The 26,273-nt window shown below is 32.8% G+C and overlaps 1 protein-coding gene across 2 annotated transcripts; it reads right to left on the bottom strand.

Moving 5' to 3' along the window:
* Positions 1-411: 411 nt before the first annotated feature.
* Positions 412-26,273, bottom strand: LOC126889252 (zinc finger protein ZFP2). 2 transcript variants are annotated; one of them, XM_050657355.1, is made up of 4 exons: positions 25,516-26,267; positions 20,319-20,516; positions 17,198-17,623; positions 412-628 (listed from the first exon to the last, which is right to left on the bottom strand). In XM_050657355.1, the coding sequence occupies exons 1-4, from the start codon at positions 26,171-26,173 to the stop codon at positions 426-428; spliced, it is 1,485 nt and encodes a 494-aa protein (XP_050513312.1). In that variant the 5' UTR covers positions 26,174-26,267; the 3' UTR covers positions 412-425. The 2 variants fall into 2 exon arrangements, with proteins under 2 accessions (XP_050513312.1, XP_050513313.1); XM_050657356.1 differs by lacking the exon at positions 20,319-20,516 and having other exon boundaries at positions 25,516-26,273.

The following is a 26,273-nucleotide window of genomic DNA, read 5'->3' as shown; positions in this document are numbered from 1 at the left end:
GCTGCACAATGTAACAGAAAAATGAGATAACTACATATTTTTTAATTTATCAAAATCATCAAAAATTTCATTTTTTTATAGATTTTGATTGACCTTGCGAATCGGAAGATATTCGTTAAATGCGTAAAACTATTTTTTTTATTACTCAACCATACAAACTGTAAATACATTTTACTATAGCGATAAATAAAATGTACATTGAGGATAAATAATAAATTTAGAAAAATAGGTAAAATTTCATTTTTTTCATAATTTTTAGGTCCGTTGCGGGATCGGAAGATAAAGTCCGATTTGAATAATTATTTTTTTGTTTTTCTTGTAATTACCAATCGCAACTTTTCCGCACTATAGCGACACGGAATTATCAACTTGACTTTTTTCGCACCACCCTACTTAATATAGAACAACTAATTGAAAGAAATTGTTTATTCTATTGCTTTTAACAACTCTTCGAGGCACTTCTCCCTCATATCGTTAATAGATTCTTCTCTGTCTGGCATTTCTTGCATTTGTAGATTATTCGTTGGAGAACTGTTTAAATATAAGGACTCGACTTCAGGAAGCAATGCCATAGTTGGGGAGAATAACGCCTTTTCTGGAACTGTGTACATCAGTTTCTCGAATTCGTCTGCAAAAAGAAACAAAAACAACTAGCATAAACAACAATACAAAACAAGCACAGAATATAAACAATAAATACTAATAAACTTTTACGGAACTAAAACAATAGTCCAGGAACCGAAGCTTTTCACCTCGCAATTTTTACAGAATGGATCGATTTGCTTGAAAATTTGAGAATAAGTAGTGGATAGACCAAGGATCAAAATCTATATGATGCCGAAAGTCGCTTTTACCATGGAGGTGGTTGCCGCCCCATCTCGGGGGTGGACATTTTTTACTATATTTTGACCACAAGAGTTGATAAAAACATTCATTATAAGCAAAAAACGTTCTATACATTTTTTTGATAAAATTAATAGTTTTCGATTTATTCGCTATCGAAAGTGTTAGTTTTGTATCGAAAAATTTTTTTCGTTTTTCGATATACCCATTTACGATTCAGTCAATTTTTGCCGTAGAAAATATTTTTCAAACCAAATTCTTGAGAATTAAATAACCTTCAATTTCATTATTTAAACATTTTTTGTATCTCTGATGCTAATCTTTCTATTCTGAAGAAAATGGCATTTTTTACCAAACTACAATAAAATCGTTATTCACTTTTAACCCTAGTTTTTTAAAAACTAATTATTCTAAGCCACTCAAACTTCTAGAATCTATTAATAATACATAAATAAAGAAGAATGGATAAAGCCAATGCCTAAAAACACCGCTAACTCACATTATTATTCTTCCAATTGGATTTCTCCTTTTTTTTTCAAAAAAATATATTGATTTTTTAGCCGTAACTTTATTATTTTTTATCTTAGAAAATTTGGTCAGTCGACCACAAACCTTAGACCAAAGCGGTCGCATTTCGTCCAGCAAATTTTAAAATAAAAAATTAAAATATTTTATACTGTAACCGTTAATGTGATTTTAATTATTTTAATGTGTTTTTAATATCATATATTCGAATGACCCGGTACTTGTTTTAAAAATAATAAACTCAGTTTTTATTATTGATAAATTGAAAGTGATTCCAATGACAAAACGGAAAAAACTCTCAGCGAAATGGATTACAATATTACTTCGCCGTTTCAACCGATGCAGCCACAGCCACAGCAGAATTTATACGGAGTTCCAACACCAGCGATGATTCAGCCAGGCCAATTTACAACTCAGCCAGTGGCGTACGCTCCGCAAGTTCAGATCAACAACGACCAACTAGTACAAGGTAACGTTTCATTTCCTCAGGTTTTACCCACACCATATTACCAAACAACACAACAACCCCTATACTTTAGCAATATCCCAGCCTTGCCAAACAAAAATAGCCAAGAAATTAGCCAAGACGAAGAATGGAAAACTGTAGAAAACACTAGGAAAAGAGTCAGACTTAGCCCTGAACACAGAGTAACTAAACAGACCAAAATTAATGACTACTGGCTAAATTCACCTGTTCATACATCAAATCGATTTGAGGAGTTGTCTAACGACGCAGATAACGAAGCAAAAAATGAAGAAGTTCAAACTGAAAGAACTGAGATTCAAACTGAAAAAACCTCAAAACCACCTCCCATATTTGTAAATGGAGTGAAAAATGTGACCCCACTCACCACACTATTAAATAATATAGCCAAAAATGGATACGAAATCAAAGTTTTAAATCACGATCAAGTTAAAATACAACCTAAAGAAAAAGAAAATTATAGTACAATAACTAAAGCTTTAACTGAGAAAAAAACAGAATTCCATACATTTAGGCCTCGTGACGAACGCAGCTTCAGAGTAGTATTAAAAAACATGCATTACTCAGCCAATCTGACAGAATTAAAAGAAGAAATCGAAAAGCTGGGGCACTCGGTAGTAAATATGTGGAACATTAAAAATTACAAAACTAAGCAACCTTTATCAATGTTCTTCATTGACTTAAAATCAGCAGAAAATAATAAAACAATTTACGACGTTGAACACTTGCTAAACTACAAAATTAAATTTGAACCACCATACACAAGGAGGGAAATTCCACAGTGCAGTAGATGTCAAAGATATGCGCATACAAAAAAATACTGTCAACATAGGCCCAGATGTGTAAAATGCACCGGAGATCATGCTACTGAACACTGTACAAGAAAAGAAAGATCTGACGATGTTCAGTGCATTCTTTGCGAAGGAAACCACCCGGCAAATTATAAAGGATGTACTATATATAAGGAACTGCAGAAAAAAACATATCCAACCCTACGGCAAAAACAACCTACAACCCCACTAACGAGTAATATTGGAAGAACCATCAATCCAGGCATTAGCTACTCACAAGCAGTAACAAACCAACTACCTCAAGCAAGCACATCTCAGAATACTTTGCAAGCACCAAATTTAACGCATCCTACTCCTGCTAACGACCTGTCTGAACTAAAATCGATGTTTAAAGGATTTGCGGAACAACTGTCCACACTGCTAAACCTCCTAACGATAGTCGTCAATAATTTAACAAAATGAATAAGTTACTAAAAATTGCACTTTGGAACGCCAACGGGCTTGCCAAACATTGTCTTGAGGTAAAAACTTTCATCATTAGTCACGAAATTGATATAATGTTAATATCAGAAACTCACTTCACAAGTAGAAGCTACTTTAAAATACCTAACTACACAACTTACAATACTAGACACCCAGATGGTACAGCCCATGGTGGAACTGCTATTATAATCAAAAACAATATCAAACACTATGAGACTAATGACTTTAAAAAAGACTACTTGCAGGCTACTAACATAGTTATTGAAGATTGGCATGGCTCACTAACAATCTCTGCAGTCTATTGCCCACCAATACACAAGATAAAAAAAGAACAATTTGAAGAATTTTTTAAAACATTGGGTAACAGATTCCTGGCTGGAGGAGATTACAACTCTAAACATACACATTGGGGATCAAGATTAATCACCCCAAAAGGACGACAGCTTCTAGCGGCTATGAATAGTAACAACTACTCGTATATTTCCAGTGGTGAACCTACTTATTGGCCAACCGACGTGAACAAAATACCCGATCTACTTGACTTCTGCATAACAAAGGGAATTCCAAAAAGATCGCAAAGAATTGAATCTTGCTTTGACCTTTCCTCGGATCACTCGCCTGTATTAATCACGATAAGTACTGAACTTGTTGAGGTACAGCTACCACCGAAACTGGACAACAAATATACGGATTGGGAAAGGTTTCGGCGGGTGATTGAGGACAACCTAAACCTAAACATACCTTTAAAAACAAACTATGAAATAGATGAAGCCATACAAAATTTTAACGTAATTATACAGGAAGCAATCTGGCAAACAACACCCCTAAAAAACACGACGCTCATGAAACAAGAGCTACCAAACATAATCAGACAAAAAATCAAAGAAAAACGATATTTAAGAAAAACATGGCAAAGAACGCACGCGCCTCAGGACAAAACCAGACTCAACCAGGCTACACTTCAACTTAAAACTCTCCTAAATAACTACAAAAACGATGGGATTAAAGAATATCTTAGCAACCTATCAGCAACAGAAATTACAGACTATTCTCTATGGAAGGCTACGAAAAAATTTAAACGACCTCAATCAAGCAACCCTCCTATTCGCGCAGAAAACGGCGAATGGGCCAAAAGCAATAAAGAAAAATCAGAAGTGTTTGCAAAATATCTCACAGACGTCTTTCAACCTTTCCCTGCTGAGAATAATCAAAACTTTGAAGCATCCATCCAACAATTTTTAGAATTTCCATACCAGTTAGAACTTCCACCGGAAAAGTTTAAGGTAAATGAAGTGATCAAAATAATACAAAATCTTAAATCGAAAAAGTCCCCAGGCTTCGATCTTATATCCAGTAAAATTATTAAACAACTACCCAGGAAAGGAATTGTGTACCTCACTCAATTATTCAATGCAGTATTAAGAACCGCATATTTCCCTCTCCTCTGGAAAGTCGCAAAAATTATACTAATTCCCAAACCAGGAAAGCCGCTGGAAAATGTCAAATCATATCGACCCATAAGCTTACTGCCGATAGTGTCAAAGATCCTAGAAAAACTGATACTCTCAAGAATTCAACCACTCCTATCAGATCGAGAACTAATCCCTGCACACCAGTTTGGATTCAGATCCCAACACGCAACCATAGAACAGGTTCATCGGATATGCAGAACTGTTAATCAAGCATTGGAAGACAAAATGTACTGCACTGCCGCTTTTCTAGACATCTCGCAAGCATTCGATAAAGTCTGGCACACAGGCCTTCTATACAAATTAAAAAATATGCTTCCTCTCACTCACTTCCTAATTTTAAAATCCTACCTCCATAACCGTTACTTTTTTGTACAACATAGAGATGAGTGCACGTCTCTATTTCCAGTTGGATCTGGAGTTCCACAGGGCAGTGTTCTGGGGCCAGTGTTATACCTATTGTACACAGCAGACTTACCAACAAACTTTCAAACCACTACAGCTACATATGCAGACGACACAGCAGTGATGTCAGTACATCAGGACCCACGGATAGCTTCTCAACTTCTGCAAACCAGCCTCAACAAAATGCAAACTTGGTTAAAACGGTGGCGTTTTCAAACAAATGAAACAAAGTCGGTTCATATTACCTTCACAAACCGTAAAGGTCACTGCCCGCCTGTATATATCAACAACCACCAACTAAAACAGCAAGCAACAGTCAAATACCTTGGAATGCATCTAGACCAAAGATTAAACTGGAGAACACACATTTTTATGAAGCGTAAACAACTTGGTCTCAAATTACACAATCTTTACTGGCTGATTGGTCACAAATCATCACTTTCGATGAAAAATAAAGTACTTGTCTACAAAGCAATTTTGAAGCCAATATGGACTTACGGGATCCAACTTTGGGGTACTGCATCAAACTCCAATATCGAAATCTTGGAGAGGTTCCAGTCGAAGGTTCTTCGAATAATCACAAATGCCCCATGGTATGTTGCAAATATTATTATTAGACGCGATCTAGAAATTTCAACAGTAAAAGAAGAAATTACCAACTTTGCACAGAAATACGAAGACAGACTGGCACAACATCCAAATGTACTAGCCAGAAACCTGATGAGCCAACCAGTCAGACGGAGACTTAGACGAAATACACCTAGTGATTTACCATCGCGATTTTAGTTATATGTGCCGTAATTCCCAGAGACAAACAATTTTATATCTATGTAAAATATTTGTAAAGAAAATGATTATTGAATCATTTTCTCCAAGTCACCTACACTAGTGGTCACAACATTTACTTATTGTAACTTGTTTTACAGATTGTAAATAAATTAGGACGTTAAATAAAAAAAAAAAAAAAAAAAAAGAAAATTTGGTAAAAAACAGTTTTGTAGGTTTTTACAAGGTCTATAAGCCTTTTAATATTAAATGTTTTAAAAATCCTCAGTCGCAAAAAGAGGTAACTTTGAAAGGGTTGGTAAAGGTGGTTTTTGCAAGTTATTACAAGTTTTAATTGTCAATAGTTCACTGAATTTTTGCCGTAGAAAAATTTTTTTGCAAACCAGGCTCTTGGGAATTAAATAAGCTACAATTTCATTATTAAACATTTTTTCGTATCTCTGATGATAATCTTTCTATTCTGAAGAAAAAGCCATTTTTCCAAATTACAAAAATTCGTTATTCGCTTTTAACTCCATTTTTTTTTAAACCAATCATTCTAGGCCTGTCAAACTTCTAGCCTCCTAAGTCCATAGGTCCAGCCAGCTGGACAATGTTTACTAATTTATTACACGGTGACTATTCGGGTTGGGCATCGCTGCATTCTATATTGCAGCATATTGGACTTCCTATTTATCAGACAAATTTACTCGTTTGAAAAATTTGACAACAGCGTCTACCTCGGTAGTTTGTTGTTACATGTGGTAAAATTTTTTAAGTTATGATGGTGGCTCCACAAAAATACAGTAAGTTATAGTGTTTCTCTGTACTTTACGGTATTGATTGTTTTTAATGTATGTTACTTGATGACTGGACGTATTTGTGGTAAATATATATTTGAAAATAAATACAACTGGACACGTCAGGGGTCCTCTAAACTTTTTGTCCAGCATTTTGGACATTGGGACTTAGTTAGCAAAATATGTTACCATACTTACGTTTTTTAAGTTTAGTTACAAATAGTAAAAGGATATTGATGGAACGTGAATTGGAGGCTATTTTGACAGATAACGATTTGTTAGTCAGTGAAGATAGCGATAATGATCAAAAGAAATGGATTTACAGGAATTTAAGATGTACGTTGGAAGCTCACTAGCTCTAGGTGGTAACCCTGCAAGTGGGAGACAAGCTAGTGCGTCTATATCAAGAGAAATAGAGACATCTGAAGATGAAGAGCACCATAACTCCTGTAAAAAGTCTACGGTTTTCCAGTTACCGCCTATAGATGTAAGAAAAACCAGTAATGACCATTTGCCAATATGCTCTGTCAGCAATAGAAATTCTTATCGCGTTGCCTAAACCTCTTGGATGCACTAAGAAGACGAGATTCTTTTGTACAAAATGCAAAATGTATATGTAATGTGTATTTCTGCTGAACCAGAATGTTTTTTCAGTTTCATACTTAAATTATATGAAAGCTAAGTCCTGATGTCCATTATGCTGGACCTCTAATATTATGTGTGTCAAATAATTTTTTTATAGTTTTTACATATTTTCGTGTATTGTTTTCACAAATGAGGAGAGAAAATAGGAAATATTATTAAAATAATAAAAACTTTTTTCTTGGGGCTGAAGAGGCTAGAACCTATTAATAATACATGAATAAAGAACACCAAATAAGGCCAATGACTAATTTTAATTAGGGTGGTGATTAGGGCGGTTGCTTCCGATCACTTTTCGCTGAAAAAAATAGGGACTGACATTCTTTTCATTATAAGTCACTTAATTTTTGAGCTAGAGACTCTTTTTCTATTACTGGGATAGATATTTGTAAATACTTTAAATTAGTTTGTACAAGTTATCCTCAAAAAATGCATAGTTTTCCCGTCTTTTGACTTTGAAACTACAATATTTAGCATTTGACGAAGAAGAGTTAACATATAATAAAGTATTGCTCGATTACTATTTGTCTAACGACTTCGACTACTATTTGTAAAATTAAAAAAAAATGGTTTTTTACCCCCATGGTAAAAGCGCCTTTTGGCATCATATAGATTTTGATCCTTGAACTATTCACTACTTATTCTCAAATTTTCAAGCAAATCGATCCATTCTGTAAAAATTGCGATGTTTTGTCCTATTTTAAGCTTCATTACTTGTGACTACAATGCACATTACACATAGCGTTACGTACAGAAATAAAGAGAGAGGGCCAAGGAAACGAAATAATAGAAGAATATGTTCATGACTACAGCGAAGTAAATAAAGACCAAAGAGCAAAAAGGAGAGTGTCTGTAGCGATAAAAAAATGGGTCCCGGTGAATTCGTAACTATTTTAATCCCCCATCCTAATTACAGGCCAACTGGTAACTCTTACGCGCAGGTAATTTTGCGGTAACCCATCAAGTACCGGTGAATTTGTAACTTTCTTTTCTAAGTAATTACTAACGATGTTGATAATCTAATACCGGTATTCCAGATATGTACTTGTATAAATTACCCTCTTTGAAGGTGGTGTAAAAGTTATTCATCATTTATGTATTATCTCTTGGACGAGTTACATGAGAAAGTCGAAAAAAATTTTGTTAAAATGGCTGAAATACGTAGCAGATTTCGTAATGAATGAACGTGGATAAAGTTAGGTAAAAATATGCTCGGAACATTAATAAAAAAATTAAAATATTACAAAATTTTGAAAAACATCGATTTGTTTCTACTTTCATTGCTTATAACTTTAAAACGATTCATTTTGGAACAAAGTCGTAGTGAAATAAAATAAAGATAATTGAATTTTGTATGATATACGACTGGTTAAAAAGTCTTAAATTACATATTACCCTTCCTGCAAAATAGCAATAAATACAAAATAAGGGGGAAAAATAAACCTGTTTTTATTCAGTGTTTTTCAACCACTTTATGTCTTGCCAAAATCCTTACAATATATGTACTTAAATTGTCCACCAAATTTAATTAAAATGGACCTGATAGATTTTGCATAATAATTTTGCAATCTAATTTTTTTTTAATTTAAATTTTTTAAAAACTTTCTGAACAAAAAGTAGATTATTTAGAGGTTTGCTAATTTTTTTACATAGGGAGCGTTCAAGTATTACGTAACGCGATTTTTGAAGATTTTTGACCCCCTTCCCCCCCCCCCCTACGTAACGCACTGTAATGGGCGTTTAACTATTACGCAACGCAATTTTTGTAGATTTTTGACACCCCACCCCCCCCAACCAGCGTTACGTAATACTTAAACGGTCCCATATAAAGAGGCACTCTACCTATCTAATACACTTACACATAATTAAAATCGGATTATCTAAGCGGCCTCGGCACTGTTTTAAAGTTATAAACAATTCTTTGGCTTATAAACAAATACAGTGAGGACACTTGAGTCGGAATAAATTCATTTTCTCGAGAATGGGCAACTCTGCAGATAAATCCGAAACAGGTCGATTTTTCTTGTTTTTTTTAATTATAAATTTTTTGGCTTATACATCAAACTAGTTACATCATCCATCTGGGTATGGTGACGTAATCCAGTGGTTCCCAACCTTTTATGTCTGGCGACTACCTTTTGAGGTTTTTTCATATCACTCACCCATGATGATATATAACGTACGCTACTCAGGTTCTCAGCTACTGTAAGAGCCACGCCGGGACCCACCTGAAATCTGCCCGTGACCCACTAGTGGGTCAAGACCACGACCCACCGGTTGGGAAACGCTGACGTAATCAATGACTTTTTTTTTAATGAGAATAGGGGTCGTATGATAGCTCATTCGAAAGGATATGCAATTCTCTATTTCCTAATATAAACCTTAACATATAATTATTTATACAGGGTACCCATTTTTTTTAATTAAATTGAGACAAATGAAGAATGTATGTATATAATTTATTTAATTCTAAATACATTTTACTGTTGTCCTAAAACAGAAAAAAATGTTTTATTTGATAAACAACTATTGTTTTTCACTTAATTCAATATTAGTTGCCACTCTCCAGCCTCTTAGCAGTTTTAACATTTAATTTAAGCGAAAAGCAATGTTTATTTTTCAAATTCACATTTTTTTCTGTTTTCTGACTGCAGTACAATATATTTTGCATTAAATAGATTACCTACATTCTTTTTTTGTCTTAATTAAATTGAATCAAAAAACTTTTTTTGGGCACCCTGTATAAATAATTATGTTAATGTTTATATCAGTGAATACAAAATTGAATAGCCTTTCGAATGAGTTATCACACGGCCCCTATTATCATTTACAAAAATCATGGATTTCGTCATCACGCCCAGATGGATGACGTCACTAGTATGATATGTATACCAAAAAATTAGAATTTAAAAATAAAAATCGACGTATTTCGGGATTTATCTCGAGAGACACCCATTCTCCAGAAAATGAATTTATTCCAACTCAAACGTCCTCACTGTATTTGTTTATAAGCCAAAAAATTGTTTATTACTTTAAAACAGTGCTGAGGCCGCTTAGATAGTCCGATTTTAATTCTGTAATAGACCTGGATCCCGCGTAAGAAAAAAAAGTTGATTAATAGCAAGCTGAAAATTTGTTAATAGCTTAACGGTGTCTAGTCGGACAAACATTGATGCACGGGAACACTGAAACAGGGGAAGTTTTAACGGTGGAGTATGATAAACGTGTCGTCCTGACAAGTTTATGATGGTGAAAAATAGCAAGTTGTTTTTAAGTTTATTCAATAGCCAACGTTATATAATATATGAAAAAAGTTTGTCCGACAAAAAGGTTGGGCATTTTAACGAGTCCGATACGTAGAACATGTCACATCACAGGAACTATGTTGGTGATGAATAGCAGTCTGATTTTTGCATGAGAGTTTAATGAACGGTTAAAAAAGCAATTGGAAGTTCTGTCGGACAAAATGAATGGGAAATTTTCCTAGTCGGACATTCTAAACATGTAAGATATAGACAAAAATGTTGGTGATAAATAGCAAGCTAATTTTGATTTGTTTATGTACAAATTATATTTTGTAACGCAAAAAGTTATATGTCGGACAAAAAGTTTGGGCAAATCGAAGGAAATAAATAAAAAACATTTTTTCAGAATGACAGTCACATATTGATAAAGCTATTTTAGTTGTATATTATTATTTATATTCACATATTTGCATGTGCATATATATACATGCACACTCCAAAAACAGTGAGGTAAGTATCAATGCATGTCTATATTGCAAAACAATTATTTTTTTGGGTGCAGTTTGTTCTAGATATTCTCAAAATGACAATAAAAAATGTCAAAGAACATGTGAAAGCAATCTCTTAGGGTTTTCTAATTAGGCGCATCAGAAAGTACGGAAAATTTCCTACAAAAAACGTTGTATACATTTTTTTCCATACTCAAATCTTAACCCTGTAAACGACATTGAAAAATGTGAAGAGTCTAAAACTGCGGTGCTTATAAGAATAGACGTAAATATGACACATTATGCTTAGAAGTATGTATAGAAAGCTGCATTTGTCAGTGTGACACTTTGTGCTATACAAAGTAGTATTTGAAAGTACATGGTCTCTGAGTTTCTGTTTGCCACGTGTGCTGGAAATTAAAATGTATATTAACTATGGAGTGTTTTGTGTCTATTTTTGAGTGTCAACAGTTTAAATTTTAACTCGCCAAATCAAAAGTGAAACCATTCAACGAAACATTTTTGAGTAATTTTCGAACATTTTACAAAGTTAAAAATACTTGGTCATCAATTCAATGAGGTTCAGTTGCCAGATAATTGTGAAAGTTCTATTGAATATCATTCTTCGTGCTATAATGCTTTGCTTGATTGAAAAAGGGTACCTAAATAAATTATTACTAAAATTGTATTGGGACCGTGCAAGTTCGGCAAAGCGACCCCTATTTCTACGCTCTGTACTTTTATTCGCACTTTTAATTATATTGGCCAATTATATTAGTCCTGGTTACTGGATAATTGTCAAGGCCACAGTCCAAGAAAATAGTAAGAAGAAAAAATAAGATTCAGGTTATGTTATGAAAACGTGAACAATTGTATGTAGTAAATAAAATTAGTTATTAAAATGCAGTACTGCACTCAAAATACAATTAATTAAATTTACGTTTATATAATAATTGCATATCATATCAATATTGTGGAGCAATATATAATTTTTCTGCTTCAATGACAGAAGGTATGAAATATACGTCAATTTGACAATTTCAATTGACAATATGAATTATTTAAGATAGTTGCAATATTTCTCCGCGACTCGCGCACGGTCGTTTCTCGTTTCCCGCACAGTATACGTACTTGCACACCGCGAATAACGTAATTTTTCTCAACTTTCTACAAATGAAATAATAATGTAATTAATATGTCACATGGCAAGAAATAATTTGCTGCCAAAATAAATCGATTAGTTTAAATTTGAAGTTACGATTGCAATTTATTATGAATTATTGTCAGAAGTGACAGTTTTTCTTAAATGGAAATGTATTCATAGACATAAGGTTAGACAGGGAATACAGTGCAAAAAGTCGATAGGTGGTCTATCTATCTCTTTTAACCAAGCGATCCCGCACATGTGGCAGACAAATATAGCTAGACCACTCAATCCATAATATAATTTGCCTGATCTACTATAAAATGTATTACAGTAGTGAGGTATCTAAATGATGTTGACATAAATCGAAAGATATCGATTGTAATTGATTGCAGGTACTATTGACATAGAATAATCACCCCTTATTGAAATTTCAAAAATTATTTTTTTAAATTGTCCGACTACAAAATCTACCCCTTATTTTTTTCCGACAACAGTCATTCTTGGTAAGGAATAATTTACTTAATTAAATTTCGTCTTTGTCGGAAAGCTATTTATCACCAGCATTTTTGTCTATATCTTACCTGTTTAGAATGTCCGACTACGAAAACTCCCCATTAATTTTGTGGGACAGAACTTCCAACTGCTTTTTTAACCTTTCATTAAACTCACATGCAAAAATCAGACTGCTTTTCATCACCAACATAATTCCTGTGATGTGACATGTTCTACGTGTCGGACTCGTTAAAATGCCCAACATTTTTGTCGGACAAACATTTTCGCATATATTACATAACGTTGGCTATCGAATAAACTTAAAAACAACTTGCTATTTTTCACAATCATAAACTTGTCAGGACGACACGTTTATCATGCTCTACAGTTAAAACTTCCCCTGTTCCAGTGTTCCCGTGCATCAAAGTTTGTCCGACTAGACACCGTTAAGCTATTAACAAATTTTCAGCTTGCTATTAATCAACTTTTCTTTCTTACGCGGGATCCAGGTCTATAAAGTGTATTAGTGTATGTAAAGTTTTTAAAAATTTTGAACTCTTTTTAAACAATTTAGATTGCAAAATTATTATGATAAATCTATCAGGTCGATTTTAATGAAATTTGTTGGACGATTTAAGTATGTTATAAGGATTTTGTGTGCGAATTACGAAGGTTCTAAGTGCAACCAAAGTTGTTGAAAAACACTGAATAAAAAGAGGCTTATTTTGCCCCCTTATTTTGTATTTATTTTACAGAAAGCTATTTTTTGCTATTTTACAGAAACTACAGTATTGCCCATAATAAACAGTACTGAAACTGAAACACAGATGTATCTTTGTGCGCGCTGTCATATTCAAATTAACTAGTATAGACCTGTCGAGTAATCTTTAAATAATTACTTATTAAGGCCTAATTGTTAAAAATGGTGTTAAATACAGAGGAGAAAGTGTTTCTCGTGGAGCATTATTTTCGCTCATACGGAATCGGCCGACGTAATAGTACAAGTCGGCTATACGTGTATGATCAATTCACACAATGTTTTAATAAACGTTGACCAAGTAATGCTGTAATTTTGAAGGTTGTTGAAAATTACAGCATTATTATAACGTTTATTAAACCGTTGCGTTGTGTGAATTGATCACACACGTATTGCAGACTTGCACTATTACGTCGGCCGATTCCGTATGAGCGAAAATAATGCTCCACGAGAAACACTTTCTCCTCTGTATTTAACACCATTTTTAACAATTAGGCCTTAATAAGTAATTATTTAAAGATTACTCGACAGGTCTATACTAGTTAATTTGAATATGACAGCGCGCACAAAGATACATCTGTGTTTCAGTTTCAGTACTGTTTATTTTGGGCAATACTGTGTTTTACCCTTTTTTACAGAAAGCTATTTTGTAAAATAGCTTTGCTATTTTACAGAAAGGGTAATAATTTAAGACATTTTTAACTAGTCGTATATCATACAAAATTCAATTATCTTTATTTTATTTTCCTACGACTTTGCTCCAAAATGAATCGTTTTAAAGTTATAAGCAAAGAAAGTAGAAAAAAATCAATGTTTTTCGAAATTTTTAAATATTTAAATTTTTTTAATAATGTTCCGGGCATATTTGAGAAGGAGCATAAGTGAATTATTATTATTGAAGTTGTCACCTAACTTTATCTGCAAAAATCCGAATGACACCTCGCACATCCTCAAATAGACGTTTTTTTACAGATCCGCCCTTGTCTATACATATAATATTGTTTCAATTATTTTATTAAGAGATTTAAATTTTTATTTTTTTATAGCTACATAATTATAATACACAACATGTTTTTAAGCAAACCAAGAACCATTCGCTTACATAATAATGCTATATGCCCCGTGTTGGCTTAATCCGTTACTGTTCAAATTTATTTTTTACCTTTTAAATTAATTACCTGTGGTATTAGAATTAAACAATGGTTTCGAATTCACATGTATAAGTTGCGAGTTGGGAGGGCCAGGTAGTAAAAACGTTACGAATTGGCCGGTGTACATTTTGATTTGAAAAAGTTTGTCATTAAGAGTTACGAGTTGGCGCGTGTCCAGAAAAATATAATAAATATGTCAAGGATTAGACAGCTCTATGAATAAAAGAATAATTAGTGTAAACATCAAAATAAAATGAAGAGATATAGTCATAATAGGAGTATATGCCTCCACCGATGAGAGTAAAGAGGAAGAAAAAGATCAGTTCGAAGAAATTATACAAGAAACACTAGAAAACGTAAATTATTGGAAAGAAATTATATTGATGAGAGACCTTAATTCAAGAATTAGAAGAAAGAATCGCAACAAAATAGTAGGCCCTTATTGAGAAAATGTGTTGAATGAGAATGGAACGAGATTGATTGTATATGTGACTTGTATTCGTGAATATGAAATGGTTTCTTTAGACATAAAGAGATACTAAAATATATTGTTCTGAAGCTATTTCCTTGTGACATACTTATGTAACTTCCTGTTTTCTTTAAGAAATAAAGCCACAATTCTAGTTTGGAATTAATTTATTTACGTTTCGACTTCCACTTCGGAAGTCGTTATCGAAATAAAAAATATTAATAAATTAAACAAATTTTGTGTATGTTGCTTGGTAAAAAATATTCTAATATAATTTAATGTATTCTGACTCATTCATATTGACAATTCATCTGACAATATAGATCTGGAATATGTCAACACGCATGGGACAATGAACATAGAGTTCAGTGGAAAGATTCAAGATAGCCCTCAAAGAAAGAGATGGTAAAAAGAGAAAAATCAAAGAAGCAGCTTTAATTATGTTAAATAAAACCAATTTTGTCGCAAATTCCTCTCTGATGTGGTTACCCATATTAAAAAAGAGGAAATCAATAGAAAGAAAATACCACGATTAGTAAGTCAGTAACATATCAAGGATAGGTACATCATTTATATTTTAAAATAGCATACATATCAAATCAGAGTTTGGTGTTAACTTTGAGAGTAAACTGAATATAAGACAAAATACTTACAATGTCGGGATAGTATCATGAGGTTTTTCCTGGGTTTGCCTTATGTTTAACTATGGAATCACTAATACGAGAATGAACTATCTTACAATAAAGTCGTCCCAGAAACGCAACTCATAAATATTGACAATATCATTTTAAAGTCGTCTACTTTAAAATGTATACTATATGTCTAAATTGTTAATATGAATAAGTCAGATTAAATTAAATTATTAGAAGAATTTTTTTTACCAAGCAACATAAACAAAATTCGTTTAAAAATGTATAAACATTTTCAATTTCTGTGCAACACGAAAATGCAGCAGCTGCATAATACTCTGGTTAAATCGGAGAGTGCAGGAAGAGTCTATACCGGTTTCGGGAGTTTTTCCTCCTCATCAGTAGTCCCATATCCTCTTCTCTCCGATTTCCCCAGGTACCATGCTTTGGGCCTTTCCGAATTGCAAAGAACGAAATGCCGCGGATGAACTAGAGCCATCTACCGAAAAACAAAATAAGTTATCAATCGAAGTAGCACAGAAAACGACAATCAATATCGTTTCCATACCATCAGATTGACAACAAAATAAATATTTCCTCGGCATCCTGTATGATTTATAACTTTTGAAAATCTCGGGAGGTTGTAACCAAAGAAAGTATTCCACCTGTTGTCAATCTGATGGTATGGGAACAATATTTATTGTCGTTTTCTGTGCTACTTCGATTGATAACTTATTTTGTTTTTCGGTAGATGGCTCTAGTTCATCCGCGGCATTTCGTTCTTTGCAATTCGGAAAGACCCAAAGCATGGTAACTGGGGAAATCGGAGAGAAGAGGGTATGGGACTACTGATGAGGAGGAAAAAACCTCCGAAACCGGAATAGACTCGTCCTGCACTCTTCGATTTAACCAGAGTATTATGCAGCTGCTGCATTTTCGTGCTGCAAAGAAATTGAAAATGTTTATACATTTTTAATTCATTTACTCTTTTGTTGAGTACTAAGGAATCTTTCTTGTTGGAACTTTTAACACGCTGAGCAGATGAGACGTGAATTATTTAAAATTCTCTCATCTTAATTTCCTCGGCATCCTGTACGATTTATAATTTTTGAAAATCTCGGGAGGTTGTAACCAAAGAAAGTATTCCACCTGTTGTCAATCTGATGGTATGGGAACAATATTTATTGTCGTTTTCTGCGCTACTTCGATTGATAACTTATTTTGTTTAAAATTCGTTTATTTATTAATATTTTGTATTTCGATAACGATTTTCGACGTGGAAGTCGAAACGTCAATAAATTAATTTCAAATTAGAATTGTGGCTTCATTTCCCGAAGAAAACAGTAAATTACTAAAATATACATATACAAAACCAGTTATCGACCAAAAATCAATACCTAATAGACTATGTTAGATAAGAGTCAATGATCAAGGTCAAAGAAACGAGAGCGTGTATAATGGAGTAACTCATGGAGAGGATATAAGTCTAAGAAGAAGAAGAAGAATGCTGAAATGCATAATGATTCACGCTAAGAAGAAGACGAACAATAGAGGAGGAATTAAAAATGTGAAATACGAGTTCTAAATTAAAGGCAAATTTTGACATTCTTACCTTGTGTATCACCGGTCTTCTGCACAGGTCTTCCTTTATTTTCAATAATATTACTCTCTAAATCTGCAGTATTATAACTGATCTCTATACGGTTATTATCGTTTAATAATATCGATTTCTTCTGTACGGGAGATTCACTACTCACTACAGTTTCCATCTGGTGTTCTTTTGGTTCCTGTATTACTACACTTATATTCCCAGTATCCAAATCGACGTTCATTACACATTTGGGGCTTGATTGTGAGGTAGAAGAGATTTGTTGATCTGTTGCGTCAACAACAGCGGGAGAATGCATGAGACATTTATGGGATTTTTGGCTGACTTTATACCTGAAGCTTTTATCACAGGTGGGACATTTGTAAGGCATCACCCCAGTATGTATTCTCCTGTGAACTAGATAAGATACTCTTTGTCTGAAGCTTTTGCCTACAAAACAGTCCAAAATAAGTAAAATCTCATCAAAGAAAATGTACAATTAAGACATGTATGTATGTAGCGAGTGTCCCAATAAGAATGGCTCTCGGCCCTATCTGAGGAACCGTTATAGTACAGCTTTGAGAAAAAATTATTTACAACAAATCTTGCCTCCGGATTATTATAAGCCTTGAAATTATTTTCATAATTGTAGGTCCACTGCTAGAGGGCGTAATTGAATACCAAAAATTAAAAAAGCTAAATTTTACAAAATGTACCTAATGATAGGGCACTGGAAAGGAAATCCAATCATCGTATTCTTCATAAAATTCTGCGCATATTTGATTTCACAAGTTTAAGTCTACCTTTGCAAATAAGAGGTGGGGTGAGTGGGAACCTTGTTATGAAAAAATGGCTGTAAGTCCGGTTCTGCTAAATCGAATTTTAGAAACTTGGTCTTGTTGAAAACAGCTCTTTTTCGTCAATGTAAGTGTCTTATTTTCGAAATAGCCTAATGGATAATATGCAAGCTAGGAAGCGTTATTGAATTATTTTCAGAAATCTAGTTTTCTTGGGAAAATATTAAATACAAGTATGCATTTTTAATCATGTATTACAAAATTAGACCCAATTAGCAACATAATACCGAAAACCGCATGTCGATACCTTTTTTCTATCTCGAGATATCTTAAGAAATGTGTAAATTTTAAACATAACTGTTACTGTCACCGGTAAACGAGGTTAAGGAAAAGTAGTGTGCTATGGAAAAAACTAATAAACATTTTTCAGATATAATAATTAATTAAAACAACAATAAGACAAACAACACTATAAAATATAACAAAGAAATAGAAGCAACTACTTACTTAGTCTTCGTGACTGCCTAAATGTTCAAATTGTTGCCAATCATTTTCGATGCAAAAATTTACTCTTTCAAGAGTAGATTAAATAGCAACAGATTTAACTGTTTTAGACTTTTATTTATGGGGGCGGATTAAAGACTTTGCTTTTGCCGCTAGGCCCACTACTCGGGAAAACATGATCTAGAATCTAGAGAATACGAAACGCCATTCAAAGCACAAAGCATTGCGAAAGCAGAAATTGAGACTGCTGTTCAATCTACTCTTGAAAGAGTAAATGCTTGCATCGAAAATGATGGGCAACAATTTGAACATTTAGGTCGTCACTAAGTAAGTAGTTGCTTTTATTTCTTTGTTATATTTTATAGTGTTATTTGTCTTATTGTTGTTTTAATTAATTATATACGTTTACATCTGGAAAATGTTTATTTGTTTTTTCCATAGCACACTACTTTTCCTTAACCTCGTTTACCGGTGACAATAACAGTTATGTTTAAAATTTACACATTTCTTAAGATATATCGTGATAGAAAAAAGGTATCGACATGCGGTTTTCGGTATTATGTTGCTAATTGGGTCTAATTTTGTAATACATGATTAAAAATGCATACTTGTATTTAATATTTTCCAAAGAAAACTAGATTTCTGAAAATAATTAAATAACGCTTCCTAGCTTGCATATTATCCATTAGGCTATTTTGAAAATAAGACACTTACATTGACGAAAAAGAGCTGTTTTCAACAAGACCAAGTTTTTAAAATTCGATTTAGCAGAACCGGACTTACAGCCAATTTTTCATAACAAGGTTCCCATTCACCCCCACCTCTTATTTGTAAAGGTAGACTTAAACTTGTGAAATCAAATATGCGCAGAATTTTATGAAGAATACGATGATTGGATTTCCAGTGTCCTTTCATTGGGTAAATTTTGTAAAATTTTGATTTGTTAATTTTTGATATTCAATTACGCCCTCTAGAGGTGGACCTACAATTATGAAAATACTTTCCAGGCTTTTCCCGAGGCAACTTTTGTTATAAATATTTTTTTCTCAAAGTTGTATTATAAACAGTTCCTGAGATATGGCCGAGAGCCATATAGAGTTCTTATTGGGACACCCGGTACATTATACGAAATTATTCAAATAATTTCAGAGTTATGTGGACTGTATTAGGTTGTGGTTCAAAGGAATTTAGAGGAGTAATTATGTTATACAGACAATATCTAATTAAGTTTATAAAAAAAATATCAAAATCACCGTCACATACACTCGCGGTATTCAGATAAGTAGGTTTTCATTCGCGCTGGTTGATCGCGCATAAAACCGGAATATATTGTCTGTGTATCTTTCGCGGGTACACGTGTAAACATCACTGTTTGTGTTTTAAACTATTTCATAAGGAGAAAAAATGTTTATTTACTACAATTTGTTTACTGCGATTCGCGCTATTTTAGCACGTGGTCCCAGAGATATTTATTCGCACTTCCTTCTATTGCCGGTGGCGGTCATCAGCGAAGAGAGAGAGAGAGAGAGAGATTCGTGGGACTTTTCACCACGTCTATTGCCTTCAAGAGGAGAAAGCAGTGAAGAGAACTGTCGCCTGTGACGGTTTTCTTTATGGTTTCTCTTCACGGTCGCCTTGACTCAGAGAGCAACAGAGTCTTGACGCAACAGTCAAGAGAGAGACTCGCGTTTGCAGTGCAAAAATGTCTGTATTTTGGTAGGGATAAAACTAGGTAAGGTAATAAGAACTATTGTTCAGGGTTAACTTAAATAATACAGCGAAAATTATAAGATTATTTTTCGCATGTGAAAATTGAATAGAAAGAGTACTTTTTCAACACTTACCACAAGTTTCGCATATAAATGGTCTTTCCCCGGAATGTATTCTGGCGTGGTTCTGTAACGTTGACAGCTCTTTGAAGGCCCGTCCACATTCGCTACATACGTGTGGTTTTTCCGATGAATGGTACAGCATATGTTTGTGGTAGGACTGTTGGAAGGTGAAAGATTTGTTGCACAATGTGCAGCAGTACGGCATCTCTCCTAAAATAATTAACACGTCGGATATAAAATAATAAATAAATTTGGGAATAGAGTATGCATTGAAATATCGAGCGCAAGTTTATGTATCCAATTTATAGTTTTCAACATTCTATTGTAGGGGAGTGCAATTAGAATTATACAAGTAACAGTTATCCAAGAACAGTCAAAAGCCATCTCCATCTCTTTAAAGTTAATAATGATATTGTCAAGTAATGTTTACATATCCATACCAGTGAGAATTTTGCTACACGTAATTTGCCGTGTAAAGACAGAAAAAGTAGGGATAGCCGTAAAATATTTGCGCCTATACTCTTAATATAATGTAAATAAATTTATAGGTTTATTTTGATAATTTCCCACCTCTACTAGTTTTTTCTCTTTTTATTTCGCAACGTATTATGTTTTCCGTCTTTTCCGTTATTTTGCCGGTTATTAGCGCACTCATCACTGTAGGTATTTGTTATAATAAATACCGAATCATAAAAAAACGACCGGTGATAGCAAATATGAAGATAAAGGTGAGGCCGAAAGGAAAGCAAGGAGGACACTAGAAAGTAAAAGTGGTGGAAGTTAAAGGATAAGGATTTGGCAAGTGTTTTTAAGGGTAGAATGCTGGAAGAACTCGTGGAAAAAGATAAAATTACTGATGAGAAGCCAACAGCAAAGTTGTGGAACGAATGAGAGAGGAAGTGCTATAGCGGCAGGCACCCCCAAAATGACCAGGTAAAGTTTGTTCAGCAGTAAATGGTTGACTTCAATTAAAACATCCTGGGTTAACCAGTGGCGGCTCGTGACCTCAGTATACGCGTAGGCGACACATACAGTAAATAATATAATATGTACATAGGTACATATATAGGTACAGGGTGTTTTGTTAAGAATGGGCCATAGCTTAACCTTACATTCCTGAGCTTAAAATTGGTCGATTTAAGCTAACTTACCTTAGTACCAAAGTTGATAATAACCGAAATACAGGGTGTCAAACTTAAACTTTTATTTTATTTGTTCTTGAATATTTCCTGACAGACATGAAATAACTACACGAAATTTGGTAAGCGGGGGTTTTTGGGATGAGAAATCTAAATTTGCCACCAAAAATGATGTATTACCCAGAAAGCGCTACATACGTTCAATTATTTTTATCTCCTACTCCACGTACTTTTTGAATCAACATTTTTATTCTGTTAATATTTTTACTTACATTCATCTCTCTGAGCTCAACTGTTTTCGAGATAAACGCATTTTAAGTATGCGATACAACATAATTTTTGCATATCATTGTAGTTAGACCCGAAAAATAAACCTGAAACCATAATAATTGTGTCAGTTCTCATATTTATGTCATTGCATCGCAAATTCCATTTGTAGGGGAGTGCAATTAGAACGAAAACATACATTGTTTCTGAAAAATTCAAACAAGCTTATATTTTTCTAAAACTTTTTTTGTTAGTTTATATACATGTTAAAGTAAAAAGTTCTACTCCCAGATTTGGCCGCTAATTGTTTATTAATTGTTTAAACAATAACAATTTTTTGTATAAATAATTTTAAAAATATCGTTAAATTCATCATTTTACTTTAATCAAATATGTTTCTATTTTGTTTTTGACTAGTCAAAAATCTAAAACTCAACCATCAGATATCAAATTTTACCAATTTTATACGAGTTGTGTCAAAAATATGAATTTCGTTAAAGAGTAAAGTACCTGTATATTCCAGAATATCCAAAAAGTTGTTTGAAATTAAAAACTATGTTTAAATATACAATTACATCATTCTAATCGAAAAAAATTTTTTCAATTTTTTCTCAAATTACGGATACTCATCATCATTTTATTACAATTATGATAACTATTCTATTATCACTTTTACGAAAAAAAGTTATTCTTCATAAAATGCTCTACCTGGTCTAAAATCTAAGATACAACCATCAGATATCAAACTTTTTAAATTTTATACGAGGTATGTAAAAAATATGAATTTTTCTTAAGAGTTAAGTGCCTTTATTATTCACAATATTTTAATTAGAAGGATGTAACTGAACACTAAAACAAATTTTTTTCGACAACAAATATTCGATATTGTGAAATGTAACGGTACTTTACTCTTGAGTGAAATTCATATTTTTTGACATACCTCGTATAAAATTGTGAAATGTAACGGTACTTTACTCTTGAGTGAAATTCATATTTTTTGACATACCTCGTATAAAATTAATTAAATTTGATATTTGATGATTGCATCTTAGATTATATACGATGCAGAGTATTTTATAAAGAATAACTTTTTTTTCGTAAAACTGATAATATAAAAGTTATCAATAGGTTCCAAGTTACGCAGACATATTGTACAGGGTGAGGCAGATAAAGAGTCTATTAGAAATATCTCGAGAACTAAAAGTAAAAGAATCATGAAAATTGGAATACAGGGGTTTTAAGGTATGAACTATTTAATGAACATATTTTGGTCTCTTTGCTACTTCAGGTTATACCGGAAGTTGATTGTAACTTCGTTTTTTTAAATGGGACACCCTGTATATTTTTACATTTTTGGATTCTGTTTGACGTCTTCTTTCTTAAAATATGAGGTTTTGTAATATTATACAGGGTTGTTTAAAAGATAATTACGGTTTTTTATAACTTTTGTAGCAAACTTCACACCCTGTAGAATTGTACTGATTTGATATCAAAAACTCCATTTATTTTCAAGTGATTTCTAATATAGTCTTTTATTATTAAAAATTAATAATATAGCGAAATGTTTAATTTTAGTATACAGGGTTGGTCGAAACTTAGAATGAGTATTATCTGCGTTTTCTTAAATAGAACACCCTGTATTTTAGTATTGTAATGAAATGATATTTTATAGTACTTTTGTATTTCTTAAGCATTCTCTATACCCAACTGCTTTAATTTGTAAGTTATTTGTAGTTCTTTAAGCCAAACATTAATTGCAACAGAAATTAGGTGAAATTTTATTAGGTGTGCCGTGAAAATATTCAATGATAAATAATTTCTCGAAAATAAACACATATTAACTTCGACTGACCCTTAATTTATTAATACTGGTTGATATATCAAAATACCTATGTAAATATGCTTTAACATTTGCTTTGCTTAAACATTCTACTCTTTTTGAAGTTCCAGTTGCTTTGCTACCATTAGGTACTAATATGAATTTTTCTAATGAGGAACTGATTCATATGTTTTTGTCTCCCAAGAGAGTACAACAAATAAAAATGTGCTACTATTTAAATTTATCATCAGCAATTCCATGATAGATGACAACCAAAATAAAAAACTTTTCAAAATTTACTAAAGCGGTTTCAACGAACTGGACATTTAGATTACGAGAAATCTAATCGAACAAAAATTATTGTAAATGATTAAAATGAATTAAATGTTAGTGTCACTGAGAATCTGTATATTAGTATGAACATTCTCGTAATCTAAGTGTCTATTGTTTGTTTTTTAACCAAGAGGAGTGATAGATCAACCAAAAAAGAAGATGTATTTGGTTATTATTCTAGTGACTTTTTTGGGTGTGAATCTGTCTTTTTAGTTTACTCCTCCTGGTTAAAAAATAAACTATAGTACGTCGAGACTATTCTAGTAAACTTTGAAAAATTTCTCTTCTTGGCTGTCGTCTATCAGGGAGTTGAAGATGATAACTTCTTATTGTCTAGTATGTAGTACATTTTGGTTATACTCTCCGAAAACAAAAACTTTACTAATCAGTTCCCCATTACAAAAATTTATATTAGTCCTGGTAACAAAGCAACTGAAGCTATAAAAATAATATATAATGTCTAATGTTTAATCAAGTTTTATTAAAGCCATAGCCAACTATAATATGGTTTGTTTTTATTGATATTTTATGCACCAACAATCTTAACAACGTAGGCATTTTGGTATCTCATCCAATATTAATAAATTAAGGATCATTCTAGATTAACATGTATTTATTTTCAAAAAATTATTTATGATTGAATATCTTCACGGCAAACCTAATAAAATTTCAAGTAATTTTTGTTGCAATTAATGTTTGGCTTAAAGAACTACGAATGACTTATAAATTAAAGCAGTTAGGTATAGGGAATGTTTAAGAAATAAAAAAGTACTATAAAATATCATTTCATTGCAATACTAAAATACTATTTAAGAAAACTCAGATAATACTCATTCCGAGTTTCGACCAACCCTGTATACTAAAATTAAACATTTCACTATATTATTAACTTTTAATAATAATAGACTATATTAGAAACCACTTGAACATAAATGGAGTTTTTGATATCAATTCAGTACAATTCTGCAAGGTGTGAAGTTTGGTACAAAATTTATAAAAAACCGTAATTACCTTTTAAACTACCCTGTATAATATTACAAAACTTAATATTTTAAGAAAGAAGACGTCGAACAGAATCCAAAAATTTAAAAATATACAGGGTGTTCCATTAAAAAAAACGAAATTACAATCAACTTCCGGTATAACCGGAAGTAGTTAAGAGACCAATATATTTTCATTAAATAGTTCATACCTCAAAACCCTTGCATTCCAGTTTTCATGTTTCTCTTACCTTTAGTTCTCGAGATATTTCTAATAGGCCCTTTATCTGCCTCACCCTATATAAGAGCTAAAAAATTTTTTTTGCTGAACATTTATTATTGTTGAAGCTTATTATTAAATTAAAATAATTTAGTGTATTTTAAAGATTACATCCTAAGCTTTAAAAAAGCACTCATAAAATTGTAATAGATCTGTTCAAACTTGAGTAATACCGTCTTAAAGTGGTGGTAATTCTATAAAACTACGAAGATTTCAAAAATTACATTTTTTGAGACGTCATATCATATGAATTAAATTTTTGAGATTTTTTTTGAATGAAACATCATTTAGTAAGATGCTTGAAAGGCAAGTGCAAAATTGAGGGTTTTATAAGAAAAAGTGTTAGTTACACATTTTTAACTCACGCTGTAGATAAGTATTTTTCACTCACCTGTATGTAATCGTTTGTGTTTTTTCAGAAAATATTTAGTAGTGAACAACTTCGAGCACACATCACATTCCCATTGTTTATTGTCTTGAAACTTTTGAGCACTCTTTTCACTAACCGCCTCTATAAATTCCTCACCGTTGGCATTTTCCTCTTTTTTCTTTGTGTGTTGTTCAATTTGTTCAGCTGATTCTTTCCGAATGAAGCCGTAATGAGCAACCCTCAAATGCACCATCAAGCTACCCCTCATCTTGAACTTCTTACTGCACAAGTGACAATGATAGCTATACGTGCCAGTTTTTACATCAGGAGGGGTTTGATGTAGTAGTTTTTGGTGTATATCCAGGATATGTTGGTCTGTGAACGAAAAATTACAAATGTCACAATGCACTGGTTCTTCAGGAACGTTGTTTGCCTCAGTTTCGATTTTGGTATCAATCTCCTGCTGCAAAACTTCCTCTATGTCAGGCCTAGATTGCGTGTGATTGCTGATATGGCTGAACAGGTGTATAGTAAGTTTGTCTAGGCCTAAAAGGGTTTCTGCACATACCGGACATGACACTAAATTCGTAGCCACTCGCACTAAAGTAGTTCTTAGGGCATCCACGTCGCCAAAATGAGGGTTACAACATACTGGACATGGCAGTAATTTGATTTCCATTTTTTTAATAACGAAACTAGTTACAAAAACAAATTTAGACTGAAATTATTGGAGGTAGCGATCTATTTTCGATCTTGATTATTTACGAATCTCTTGCGAT

Source organism: Diabrotica virgifera, chromosome 8 (genome assembly GCF_917563875.1).
Source record: "Diabrotica virgifera virgifera chromosome 8, PGI_DIABVI_V3a".
Classification (NCBI taxonomy): Eukaryota; Metazoa; Arthropoda; class Insecta; order Coleoptera; family Chrysomelidae; genus Diabrotica; species Diabrotica virgifera.
The sequence above is the reverse complement of the archived record's forward strand: the minus strand, read 5'-3'. Positions and strand labels throughout refer to the sequence as shown.